Source organism: Candidozyma haemuli, assembly GCF_002926055.2.
Source record: "Candidozyma haemuli strain B11899 chromosome Unknown C_2014730914, whole genome shotgun sequence".
NCBI classification, from domain to species: domain Eukaryota; kingdom Fungi; phylum Ascomycota; class Pichiomycetes; order Serinales; family Metschnikowiaceae; genus Candidozyma; species Candidozyma haemuli.
In genome coordinates, this window is record NW_020289904.1 from 400,242 (window position 1) to 413,444 (window position 13,203).

The 13,203-nt window shown below is 44.4% G+C and overlaps 5 protein-coding genes across 5 annotated transcripts; 2 read left to right on the top strand and 3 right to left on the bottom strand. All coding sequences in view use genetic code 12, as the record gives it.

Annotated features, from left to right (window-relative positions):
- Window positions 1-76: 76 nt before the first annotated feature.
- On the top strand, window positions 77-610 carry CXQ85_001815 (mitochondrial 37S ribosomal protein uS12m; the record flags this gene model as incomplete). Its single annotated transcript, XM_025485511.1, has 1 exon — window positions 77-610. One exon carries the CDS (start codon window positions 77-79, stop codon window positions 608-610), a length of 534 nt encoding a protein of 177 aa, XP_025340976.1.
- A 120-nt stretch (window positions 611-730) lies between these two features.
- Window positions 731-1,747, bottom strand: ARC35 (Arc35p; the record flags this gene model as incomplete). Its single annotated transcript, XM_025485512.1, has 1 exon — window positions 731-1,747. One exon carries the CDS (start codon window positions 1,745-1,747, stop codon window positions 731-733), a length of 1,017 nt encoding a protein of 338 aa, XP_025340977.1.
- Window positions 1,748-2,297: 550 nt separating this feature from the next.
- Window positions 2,298-4,150, bottom strand: PBS2 (mitogen-activated protein kinase kinase; the record flags this gene model as incomplete). The annotated part of the gene is made up of 2 exons (XM_025485513.1): window positions 2,298-3,637; window positions 3,694-4,150. 2 exons carry the CDS (start codon window positions 4,148-4,150, stop codon window positions 2,298-2,300), a joined length of 1,797 nt encoding a protein of 598 aa, XP_025340978.1.
- Window positions 4,151-5,889: 1,739 nt separating this feature from the next.
- On the top strand, window positions 5,890-10,461 carry REV3 (Rev3p; the record flags this gene model as incomplete). Its single annotated transcript, XM_025485514.1, has 2 exons — window positions 5,890-6,268; window positions 6,353-10,461. 2 exons carry the CDS (start codon window positions 5,890-5,892, stop codon window positions 10,459-10,461), a joined length of 4,488 nt encoding a protein of 1,495 aa, XP_025340979.1.
- Window positions 10,462-10,972: 511 nt separating this feature from the next.
- HAC1 (transcription factor) lies at window positions 10,973-12,187 on the bottom strand (the record flags this gene model as incomplete). The annotated part of the gene is made up of 2 exons (XM_025485515.1): window positions 10,973-11,173; window positions 11,387-12,187. 2 exons carry the CDS (start codon window positions 12,185-12,187, stop codon window positions 10,973-10,975), a joined length of 1,002 nt encoding a protein of 333 aa, XP_025340980.1.
- Window positions 12,188-13,203: the final 1,016 nt, after the last annotated feature.

Consider the following 13,203-nt stretch of genomic DNA (forward strand, 5'->3'; position numbering starts at 1 on the left):
GATCTGCCTGCAGTACGGATCCAATTTTTCAATACAAGTATATTCTCACTATTAGGCATCTGAACCAACGCCAGCCATGCTTAGATCGTTATTCAGCAGCAGGCTTACAGCCCTTCCCAAGACTCGTCCAGGTGCCCAGTCTATGACATCATACTTTGCTAGTATTCGCTCCAATATTCAACCCGCAAAGCCATCTATACCATCCGTCTTTGACCAATGTCAAAAGAGGTATGCTACATTGAACCAGATAAGAAGTGGTAAGCAAGGCTTCCCTGTCAAGCCAAACGTTCCAAAGGCCCCTCATTTGCAAGGAAACCCATTCAAGAAAGGTGTGGTTGTCAGAGTTATGATTTTGAAGCCAAAGAAGCCTAACTCGGCTCAGAGAAAATGTTGCAGAGTGAGACTTTCGACCGGTAATGTCATCTCTGCTTTAATTCCAGGTGAAGGCCACAATGTTCAAGAGCATCACGTCGTCCTTGTGAGAGGCGGAAGAGTCCAGGATCTTCCTGGTGTTAAATACCGTTTGGTAAGAGGTGCATTAGATTTGGCTGGTGTGGCCAACAGATCGACGTCACGTTCCAAGTATGGTGTTAAGAAGCCAAAGGATTAAGGCTCCTGCAACATTCCTGTAAATATAGAAGACAACACACGCATTTTAATACATTTTTCAAAACTCTTTTTCTAATTTGCGTAACAAAATTTATACATAGCTATTCACGGTTCTCATTCTCTAAACCCTCCCGGCTTCGAATTTACGACCGCTAGCTGTCTTTCTGTTGTCGATAGCCTTTCCATCATCGTCGACATTCTCTGGCTTGGCTCTGTTCAACACCTTCAAGAACCCTCTGACTCTATGTCTCATTCTCGTGTGCATGTATGCCTTGGCACATTTGATATGGTAGTGGAAGTAATTACGGAAGAACTGGATGTATGATATACAGTTATCTCTGCGTTCTCCCTTTGTCAAGTGTCTTGGGAACAAGACAAACGTAACATAGCCCTTGTTGTCGTCATCGTGACGTCTGGTAACAGCGTTCTGAATATCCAAAGGAGGCTCTTTTTGAGTAAACATCACTTGTGGAGCGGTCTGAACAGATCTCTTACGGGCATCAACGAATTCTTGCAAGAACACCTTACCAAAGATTTTATCGGTCTCATCCTTGAAAATAGTTGAGAAGATGACAGTCACACGGTCGAAGGAAGGCTTAATGTAAATACATTCATCCTCACCTCTGTACTTGATCACAAGGACTTCTTCGCTCTTCAACTCAGCCCTGATTTCCTCGGCATAGGTATCTTGGTCCTTGAATTGCTCTGCAAGCTGGTCGTAACGGCTGAAGGCCTTCTCAAATGCAGAAGCAATGGCATGTCTCTTCAATAAAGCCAACTCCTCAATCAATTCCTGCTTGACGTCGTCTGACTTGGAAGCCAAGGCTCCAGTGTCCAAGACAAAACTGAAGTTGTAGCCGGACTCCACATCATCCACAGTGCTCAAAAACTCAGAGTACTTCTGGTACTTCAGCTTCAAGTACTCGGAAACACCGTATTTTGTCAAGTCGTTCCAACATTGCAAATACACAGAAATCAAGATTAGCTGTCTGTCGTCCAACGTGGAAACATGGTAGTTGGTAAAGTCAAAGTCACTGATGATTCTGTCCAAAGACTTCAATTGGGCATCCGGCTCAGGAAATAACCTTTCCGTCAACGTTTTCTTTATCAAGAGGTTGCTTTTATCGATCTGCAACATTTCGCTGGACTGCTCTCGTTGGACACTTGGTTATTATCTCTTGAACAGCGGTGTCCTGGGTTCGGTTGGTGCGATACTGCAGAGACTGGGGTCTAAATGTATGGGTGCAAGCTTAAGGCTCGGAACAAACTGCGAAACGGACTCCACTATGGAAGGGGCCTCTATTAAGGGACATTTACCAAATATATGGGTAAAATTAAGGGGTTGAAATTTTGAAGGAGCTATAAGGGAACTCATGTATTTCTCTTCCCTGTCTGTCTTTTATATTGGTGCATCGGTGGCTTCCAATTGGAGGTAGTTACTTGGGCCGCGGCTGCAAAATACTAAGCTGCTGTCTGATACCACTTCAATGTCGATCACTACATTCTGTTACTGCTGTACAAATTTAACCTTTACATGAGTAAATATTATAATCTATAATACACTATGATAATGCGAAATGAACCGAGTATGACGATAATGATGTTGATGATGATGAAGTTGTTGATGATTGAGGATAACCAAATTCAACGGCAGATGATACAGCGTGAGATGCATGCGTGCCACCTGTTTATCGTCTAAACCTTTGAGATGGTAAGCCCCCTCTATGAAGCGCAGGTGCGTTGACTTTGTTTTTAAGCAAAGATGAAACATTTTCTCTGCCCATCACCAGAGCGGCGCCAGCATTGGCGACATTAACACCAGCTCTTGACAGACCTTGACCAGATTTCTTCGGTTGACTCTCAGCCTTAGCTTCCTTACGAGCCTTCAAGTTCTCTTGGACAACACGATCCATGTGAGGATCAACACCTCTTTGCTTTGTTAGCCATGGTGATTCAAGAAGCACATCGTAGGGAGGACGAAGATCTGGGTTCTTGTTTAAGCAAGATTTGACAAATATTTGGGCCTCTTTCGAGAAGCTGTTACTATCAAGCTTGGGTGGTTCACCGTCAACGATCGCACTCAACTGCGAGAAGATATTATCGAATGTTTCGGGTGGGTAAGGGTATCTACCGGCAGCAATCTCTAAGATTGTGAGACCTAAAGACCAAATGTCAGATTGGACGGAGTATGTTGCGTCATCAGGGTTCATTGTCTTGATACGCTCAGGTGCCATGTATGATTGACAGCCAATATTCGTCTTGGCCAAAGAAGCAACCAAGTTACCAGAAACACCGAAATCACAGAGCTTCACCTTACCCAAAGAATTAACCAAGATATTTGTAGGTTTAACATCTCTATGAATGATATTGTGTTGGTCCTTAAGTTCTTTGAGGCCTCTGATGACACATTCGGTGATATAAGCAAGGCAGGCTTCGTCTTGAACGCCGTTACCATAGCACTTGTCGAGCGATCCACCGTCCATGAATTCCATACACATGTAAACGGCACCCTCAACAAAGAAAGCGCCGTAAAAATCAACAATGTATGGAGAATTACACTTGTGGAGAACTTCAAGTTCCATGAGGATTTGGGTGAACTTGTTTTCCTCTAACTCAAGTCTGACTTCCTTCATGGCCATGAGCACGCCAGTAGGTTTATGGAGTACTTTGGAGACGATACCGTAATTACCTCTGCCCAACTCTTCAAGAAATTGTAATTCATCGAGTGAGATGTGGAATGACAGACCCGAAGAAAAATCGATACCATCGGAATGCAAGGAGGCCTTTCCGGCGAAATTCAAAGAGCCAGATTTGATATCGACATATTTGGAATAATTGGCAAAAAGACCTTGAAGTTTTTGAGGAGCAGCTTGGTTGGATTCGACAGAGCTGACGTCGGAATTGGGAGCTTCTGAGCTGGTGGCAGAGGAGGACAGCTCATTAAGATTAAGTTTGAAGTCGGGTCTCTTCTTACGTTCAGAAAGACGTCTTGCGAGTTCACCCGTAGAATTGAGATGTGGTGGTACGCCTGGGGTAGGTTCTGGGTTGTAGTGCCGCCCAAATTCTTCATGTTGAGTTTCATACCTCTTCTTTGAGATAAAGACGGTTTCTTACCCAAATCAAAAGAATTATTCAGGGAAGGCAGCATCGAGCCTTTGGCAAATGGAGAAGATTCTGCTGGAGGCAGTTCGATGGATGGAGAAGGTACAAGGGACAGTTTAGGCACCAGGTTGTCGGACCCAGCCAGAGGTTTGACGTGCGGTAAAGGCGGCAACGGTTTTGCGGGCATGGTAGGCAAATGCATTTGGGAGTGGGAGGTCGAAGGCAGGCGACCTTCCTTTGGGGATTCCTTGAGGGATTGACTAGCCCGTTTTTGCTGGAAAGCGAGGATTCGAGCGTGGACGTCGCTGCTCAAGGGCCCATGGGAGGTGGTAACCGGCGGGGAGCACTGACCATCGTAAGGTGGCTTCGGGGTCGACACTGAAAGCTTCAGTAGCCTGGAGGCCGAGTCATCGACGTCCTTGTCTTTGTCGTCGGCCATGATGATAGAAAAAGCAGGGGCAGCAGGGAAAGCTAACGGGGCAGGAAAGTGAGAATGGGTAAAAAGGAAAGTAAGGAGGTGAAAAGTCGAATGAAGGCGGAACCGTAGAAGGGGAAAGGTGACGGTTTGGGGTGGAGCGGGTTATTTGATGGTGGAAAAAGGTGTTGCCAGCCCCGGGGCGAATTAGTAAGGATGGAAGAAATAAGGCACCAACAGAGGGAAAAGACCGCCGACAATGGTGTCCGAGTTCAAACGATATGAGGGACTTTTGTAGGGCGCGACAGCGCACAGCGTATAAGCAGCCTTCAGCGCAAGTACAGTCTTCAGGCGGGAAGCCAGGCAGACAGAGCAAACAGACAGCAACAAGAGGTGGAATCGGTAGAGCAAGAGGTGAAACCGCAAAAAAGCACCAAAAGAAAGGGGAGGGTGATTTTAAAGATAGGGGATAAAAAAGAATGTAATTAATATTTGGAACGTTGGGAATAAAAAATATCCAACATAGACAGCCATGTCATGGGAGGTGTATACAAGTGAGAGCAGAGAGCGTTTGGAAAGCACCGTGGCAGCACCAGCACCAGCACCACCAGCAGTGATGGCGCCCTATGACTTAATGGTAGGGACAGCGAACCCCCGAAAAAAAAGCTTTTACCCTGCCGTCATTTTAGCGCCGCTCTTCTATGGCTCTGGCTTGGGGCTGAAGTGGTGTGAGGTGAGACAATCGCAGTGCTTCTGAGGGACGCACCAGGAAGCCCACAAAAGAGTAGAAAAAAAATCGTAGAGATTGGCATTAAGCGGTGGGACATCTAGGGCGGCCCATTTTTGGCATTTTGAGTGACATGTAAAGCAAGATAGAAGTGAGTGATGGGAAGTATAAGAAAAGAAGAGAATTCGGTGGAAGGACTGCTGGCTGTGGTGGGGCGTCGAAAAAAAAAGGACACTATTGGCGGGAAGAATACAAGGACAGCAGAAGCAGTGGAAGAAGCAGTACGAGGAGCAGGAAAATGGCGTGCCACGGGGCAGCTCCACGCCGGTGCTCTTTTTTCTTTTTTTTTTTTTTTTTTTTTTTTGGCTTCTTTAAGCCAGGGTCCATTTCTGGGCGACGGTGGCGACGGGTGGCAGCAACAAGGGACGGAACAAAAAAAAAGGTTTTATTATTTTTTTCCCATGGTTTTGTGTGTTTTTTGAAGTGGTTGCCAGTGTCTATTTTGCACCCTGATGTCAATTTGTAGTGGTTTTTTGAGAATTCTATGGTAAAATTTGCTCGCTCATGGAAGGCTCAATCTTCTTTGCTTGGCCCCCCTTTCACCACAATTTTTTCTTTTCGGCTTTTTTGACCTTACTGCGCTTAGGTAATGCTGCGCTGGGAATCGCTCAGGGCTCCCTATGCCTGGTGGAACCAAAAATACATATAGGTGTTTAAAAAAAGCCTGAAAAAACCGCTCCTAACACCGCTCAGGCCCGCTCCCGCTGCCGAAGGTGCCGCACGGACAAAGTGCTTGCAATTAACGGTCCTTGCGGCGCGGACTATAATTAGTTGTCTTTGTCAAAAGAGGAAACACTTTTGACATATAGGGGAAACGTGTATTTAAAGGTGAGATATTTTTAAAACACACATCTGGAGAAGTGCTTCTAAATGGTCTTTGCTTTTGGTGTATTTGCAACCACCAGTGGCGGCACGTGAACTCTGCGCGAGATGTATACCTCTCTTGCTTCTTTACTCTACTACTTCCATATAGTACATGGCCAATGCTTTGCAAATCCAGATTTGTGACCTCGATACGTACCAGCACTTAGCTACACCTTTGGACCAGCTCTACGGTCTTGCAGCCCGGGTCCCGTTCATCAGAATCTACGGCTCCTTGAAAGTCGAAACTGAAAGAGATCTCGCTTACAATGTCCTAGTTCACGTCCATAACTACTACCCATACGTGTATATCGACTGTCCAACCAATAGACCGCTCGATAAAACCTATTTGAATACCCTCAAGGACTATTTCGATAAGAAAATTCACGACTCTTTTCAGAGAAAGCGCGTTGAAGACGATGAGTCCGATAGCGACATCGATGAGGACCCAACCCAGAGCTTGCGCTTTGTTGCTGCAGTAGAGTACTGTCGAGGTTCCCCCGTTTATGGATATCATCTCGGTTACAAGCAGGTCTTAAAGGTCCTGCTCCTCCTGCCCCTCTACAAAACAAGACTAGTAAAGCTTATTACATCGAACAAGGTCGATGTGTGGAACTTTGATGGCAAGCTCAAGAAAACCTATGGCGTGCCAAACCTCTACGAAGCCCATATTCCTTACACTTCTCAGTTTCTTGCCGATTTCAACCTTTACGGCTGTGGCTATCTTAACGTAGAGGAGTGCCATTTCCGGCTGCCAATCGTTGGCCACTCCAATGTCGACCTTTACCCTTTGAAAGATTATCTTTCACGTATTGTTACCAAGAACAATGTTCTTTTACCCACACGATACCCAAGAATCGGACGGTCGCTTCTTGAGATAGACATTACTTCAGGGCAAATCCTTAATCGCATGAACCTCGTGCAAAGAACGAACCATAATGACCTATCCGAATTCAACTCTAAAATGCCCGCTGAAAGTATTTACTTGTCCTCCTTGAAATTCACTTTCGAAGATCTTAAGTATCAATGTTCTCTTCGAAACATGGACGATACATCCCAGTTGCTCCACAAGCTGTATTCTCAGGTTTTCAAAGCGATAGGACAAAAAGGCTTTCAGGAGTGGGAATCGTCCCCACGCTTTCGGGAATTAATGAATTATGTTGCAAAACTTAATGCTGCTACGAATTTTAACGACCCTAATGATTATTATGACAGGAAAATTAAGCCCTCCTTACCCCAAAATATACCTACTTGTTTTGAGTCTGTTGACCACGACAAGGCAGAAGACCGGTTTCAGAAAGTTCGCTTGCTCAATTACCGTGATGATTTGGTTCAGTGGGACTCCTACGACAAGTTGTTTACAAGTGAACAGGAATTGACAGCCAACAAAACTACTGATTATAATGACCAATCTCAAACGCCAGCGAACGATGCAGCTGATAACGATGTAATCTATGATAGCTTATCTCCATCGCTGAGCCCTCGTCAATTAGACTTACAGATGACGTATCCAGATCATCTGCTGGATTCGTCCCATTCCCCACAAAATAATGGCTTTGACCAGAGCCAGAGAAGTGCTCGATGGCTACAACGAAAGCGTCCGTTCTCCCAGATGGAATCGAGTGAATCGAATTCCCTGTCTTCAACCTTTACCCAAACTCTGCATTGTCTTCTCAGGTCTCCTAAGAACATCTATGAGCTCCAAGTCCCAATTACATTAAGGAAGTCGAATTTCATGAAGACATTGCGCCATTCTGGGCTAATGGATATCGAGTATACGGACCCTTCTTACTACAAGAAGGAAGACATCCACTCGAAGCCGCTTGTTTTTGCCAACAAGAAAATTGTTGTTCCACTTTTGGGCGATAATTCATTGGGTCCGTATCAGTTCAAAAGCGAGGATAGCGGATCTTGGGAACCACTGGACCCTGCAAGACCGACTTTCACTGCAAGTCGACCTCAGTATTGGCAATACAGCAAAGACCCCCCTACAAAAAAGTTTATGAAAGACTGGGTTGACGTGGTTGAGTCCAACATTCAGTACAAGAAAGAAAGATTCAAGTCACAAATAGAGCCAGCTGTAACGCAAACCTACGATTTTAAGTATTCATACAGGGCTGATAAAGTTGCCAGGAACCCGAGTGGTTTCCTAAGTATGACAAATCTCCATATGGAATTGCATGTCAACACGAATAATAACATGGAACCTGATCCTAAGTCTGATCCAGTCAGTGCAATCATCTACCATTTTGATGATGCAAACGCTATGCACCGTGAAACACCTTATACAACGGCCATTTTCGTGTGTCTAGAAGGATTAGAATATTATTTCTACCAGGAGATCTTTGCTAGGGTTTCAGTATTTTTGAAGACGAAGGTGAGAGTTTTCACGTCTGAAAAGGATATGATAACGACCTTTTTGGACTATGTCGATACCTTTGACCCCGACATTCTTTCCGGTTACGAAATTAATGCATCAAGCTGGGGATATCTTGCTGAGCGCTTTCAAGTGAAGTATGAAACAAATCTTTTAGCGAGACTCAGCCGTTCAAGTTTCAAAAGTAACGGCAAATTTGGGGACCGTTGGGGCTACACTCATACGTCCGCTCTCAAAATTAACGGCCGTCATCTACTCAATATTTGGAGAGTGCTTCGTTCGGAGCTCAGTCTCACATCGTATTCTCTAGAGAATGTCTGCTTTCATTTACTTCATCAAACCCTTCCCAAGGTGGTGAGCCTTGATCTTAGTAAGTGGTTCAGAAGCGGCAACTTCAACAAGACATTCATGTTTTGCAAGTATCATATACATCGTCTTGGCCTCACCCTAAAGATCATGAATGTTCAGGAGATGATATTGAGGAATGTGGAACAGTCAAGATTGATCGGTATCGACTTTAACTCTAACTTTTATCGTGGATCCCAGTTTAAGGTGGAGTCTATTCTTCTTCGTATAGCGAAGGAAGAAAATATGCTTCTCAACTCTCCATCAAAGAATCAAGTTCACGATATGCGAGCATTGGACTCCATTCCGCTCATCATGGAACCTGATTCAAACTTTTACAAGTCCCCTCTTGTTGTCCTAGACTTTCAATCGTTATATCCTTCGATTATGATCGCTTACAACTATTGTTATTCAACTTTGTTGGGACCTATTGAGGGCTTCCATCAGAACAAGAATGTGGTTGGTTATCTTCCCCATCTTAAGCTACCGCAGGGTATTATAGATATACTCTCAAAAAACGAAGGTATCAACGTGTCACCCAACGGTATGATGTTCGTTTCGAGCAAATTTCGCAAGTCAATCTTATCAAGGATGTTGCAAGAAATCTTGAATATGCGAATCAATGTTAAAGCTGTCGCAGGGGCATTCAGGGAAGATGTTGAACTTGCAAAACTTTATAACCTGAAGCAATTGGCCTTGAAGTTGATCGCTAATGTGACCTACGGATATACATCAGCCAGTTTCAGTGGTAGAATGCCGAACTCAGATATAGCTGATGCTATTGTCTCAACTGGAAGAGAGATCCTTACAAAATCTATTGAAATCATCGAGAGTAGTCCTGTTAATGCCAAAGTTGTCTATGGAGATACTGATTCGCTTTTCGTTTACTTCCCTGGTCGATCGAAGGAGGACGCGTTTAAGTATGGCAAAGAACTTGCAAAAGAGGTCACTGATTTCTTCCCTGACCCTATTAAATTGAAATTTGAAAAAGTGTACCATCCTTGTGTCTTGCTAGCCAAAAAGAGATATGTGGGACACTGCTATGAGTTTGAGGATCAACTTATCCCAAAATTTGAAGCTAAAGGTATCGAAACGATTAGAAGAGATGGTATACCAGCCCAGCTGAAGATGGTTGGAAAAACCTTGAGAATCCTTTTTGAAACCAAAAATCTCTCCAAAGTAAAGCTGTACACTGTCGAGCAGTTTCAGAAAATCTTTCTCAATAAGGTCAATGTGAAAGACTTTTGCTTTGCTAAAGAGGTTCGTTACGGCTCATATAAGAACGACAAGTATTTGCCGCCGGGTGCTATTTTGGCTCAGAAGAAAGCTTCAAAAGATCCCAGAAGTGAACCTCAATACCGTGAGCGGATACCTTACCTAGTCATCAGGGATTCAAGAAAAGAACGAATCAAGGACAGATGTGTTACTCCAGATGAATATGTTTCGTCCTACAGCACCGATAATCCTCTCGAGTTGGATTTCGAGTATTACATCACCAGAGTCTTGATTCCCCCATTGGAAAGAGTGTTCAATTTGATGGGGGTCAATATTCAAGAATGGTACCGTGAAATGCCCAAATCTACCAGGCAGCTTGCAATCAAGAAGAAAGACATTATCAACATCAGTGAGTTCGTGCAATCGGACCAATGCTATTCGTGTGAAGGAAGCATGAAGGACTCAACTTCCAAATACCTATGTCAAAGGTGCCTTGAACACGAGATTGGGCTTACAACGGATATTGTCTCCGTTGTCAAAGATAAAGAAGTACAGGTATTGGACTACCAGAACATATGTATTGCTTGCAACAAACGCAACTTTGCCAATACTGCTAGTGTCCAATATGTCTCCCACTGTGCCAATGGCGATTGCCAAATCTACTACGGGCGCGTTAAAGCATCAAGGGAATTTGATCATCTACTGGATGGCAGTAAGCAGGTGATGGGAGAGTTAAATCTACAGTGGTAATCAAATTGAGATCGTCTATTCTAATATAACAAGGCTCAAGTATCATATAGCTTTCACTGTAGAAGTCGCGTCAACTCGATAGAGGAGCGCCTTCATAGTTGAAGCGTCACAACACCAAACCCAGGTTCGTATAGGCATTAAACCAACTATTCACAAATGGAAAGAAAAAAGTAAAAAACAAATAATAGACAAGACCCAAAAGGAGCTTTTTTTTGGGTTTTTTTTTTGTTTTATTATTTTTTTTTCTTTTTTTCTTTTTCTCAAGTAAACTGTCGGAACTGCCATATAACATATTGATAAAATCTCACTTCGGTATTTTGTAGCTTTTTTTTGCTTTTTTTTTGTTTTTTTGTTTTCTGTTTCTTTTTATTTCTCTTTTCTGTTTGTAAATCTCTTATCGTAAATAATCCCCAATTAATGTTCCCAGTGTGTTAATTTATTACCTTCCTAAACCGCCCAATTTAATATACAGTGTGACAGTAGGATGAGCGATTCTTGATCAAAAACATCCTTACAAGTATAAGAATTGATCAATATCAAGAGCCGTAGGATCAGCCTCGAACTTGACACCAAAGGAGATGTCTTTGTCGCCTAGAAGATCCAACTCGTCCATTTTACTACCGGTGTTCAATGATGAACCATGTACAACAGGATCGACTGGTGCTGCGGACCAAACGGTTATGCGTGAGAATGAGAGCGCTAACAAATGCTGCTAGGTTGTTACTTCTATGCTGTAAATCGACCCTGCACTACAACTGTGCTAAGAAATATCTCACGCATATTAATCAACCGCCGATGACCGCCTGGCCATCAGAAGCAGATTAATATACGTCTTTCTTCACACGTTGCAGGAGCCAGCAGTAAAGCTGGAAACGGTGCGACAAGCAGAGAACAATCAAGTGCTTTGCAAGGTAACTCAAGCCACGATTAACCTTGGAGACAAAATCGCTGCTGGATTTTGCGCCATAATATCGAAAGCTGAAGTAGCTGAATCCATCATTGGGACATCGTTATGTTGCATGGACATGTCGGGGGTACTAGGGACAGAGCCCGAGGTGGTGGAGCCGGAATACGACTCGGCGAGATCCACAGACTCGCTCATTTTCAATTGTAAATCAATTGGGGAATTCATTGGGGAATCCATCGAGACAGGCAGAAGGTAGTTGAAGTAGCCGGAAGGAGAGGCCGACAAGAGGTTCAGCTGAGGCTCCTCGACTTTGATGGTAGTCTTAGGAGCTTCAGCGGCTGGCTCGGCGAGACCTTCTGATTCTTCCTTCTTGACTTGGATTTCTGGAGTATCCTCGACAGTAAAGTCGCCGTGGTTATCCATATCGTCACCGTCGATATCCTCGTCACCAAACAGGACGGAGCCCATTTTAGAAGACTTGGAGATAGGAGCGACCAGCGACATGTTAGTATGGATTTGGTTTTTCAAAGACGTCAAGTCCTGAAGGGTAGGCAAGTTGAGGGAATCAATCTTGTCTTGAGAAAGGAGGTTGGACACTGCCAGATAGTTGTCAGACAAGGTGGCCAAGTTGGACTCCAACAGCAAGACATAGGATTCCAAGTACTCAACGTGCTTACGCTTCTTTTCCCTGGAGGCGTGGGCGGCCCTTCTGTTTCTAAGGATCCTCTCCACACGACGTTGTTCCTTTTCCTCCTGGGTTCTGGCTCTTTTGCGTGGGGGCAAAGACGATTTGAAGTTGGGGTCCACGGCGACAGTCATTGGTATATGGTGAAGTCAAACAAGTGAAGACAAAAAGAAGATAGCTGATGCTAAAGGAATTGAAAGAGGATGTACCTAACCAAGAAAAGACTTTTGTACCAGAGGGGGTGGGGCGGGAGGCAAAGTATATATAGCTGTCTCGCCTCTCCTCAGAAGGCCGAATCGGGCACTGCATGTGTGGTGGGCAGAGTGGTCGACGACGACTGAGGAAATTAAAATAGAGGCGGAGGTGCAGGCACTGAATCCAGACCATGAGGCTCTTTACATGGTATGGTGCAGAGACGAGGCGAAGGCACGATTGGAAGTGATCATTAGGGGAAATTGTAAAGATTGAGAATGACGAGAACCAAGACGGTAAGCATAATAATAATATGAGAGAAACGGTGGATGAATTGGAATTGAAGGGAGAGTATGGGGTGAGGGAATTATGAAAAATCGGGCCGTGCCAAGCAGGCGGTTAATCCTATGCTTTTTTTTTTTTTTTCTTTTGGTTTTTTTCAGTAGGAGGGGGAAAAAAATCGATTGCGGTGTGAGAGCTCGAGAAAACTTCAGAAAAGAGGCTCAGGATGCTAATCGCAGCCGCGATTGAGGTAAGCAGATAAATATGGAAACAAGACAAAGGGGAAAGGGGGTGGCCCATTGAGACGAGAAAACCAGACCAAAGAAATATTCCAATACCATCCACGGTACCCTCTTCAGTATTCTGAAGCAGAGCATCGTCACCATCAGGTGAAGACAATTCGCTTGGGGGGTAAATAACGCAGCCAGTCCTGTCCTGTGGTTGGTATTGTGGATCCTGGTCGCCCATTCATTTTCTCTGCCTTGCCTGCGTTTTGGCCTGCTTTTTTCACTTTACACTTTTCTCCCACCCGCGCTGCCGGGCCTAAACGTGGTTTGCCATTATCGCTCATTCCACGCCAGGGCTCTACGTCATTCCACTACCTTTCTAGATACCCCCTTTTGATCGGTATTCGCTTTCTTTCTTTTTTGTTCGTCGTGACGATCGCAGGCTGTGA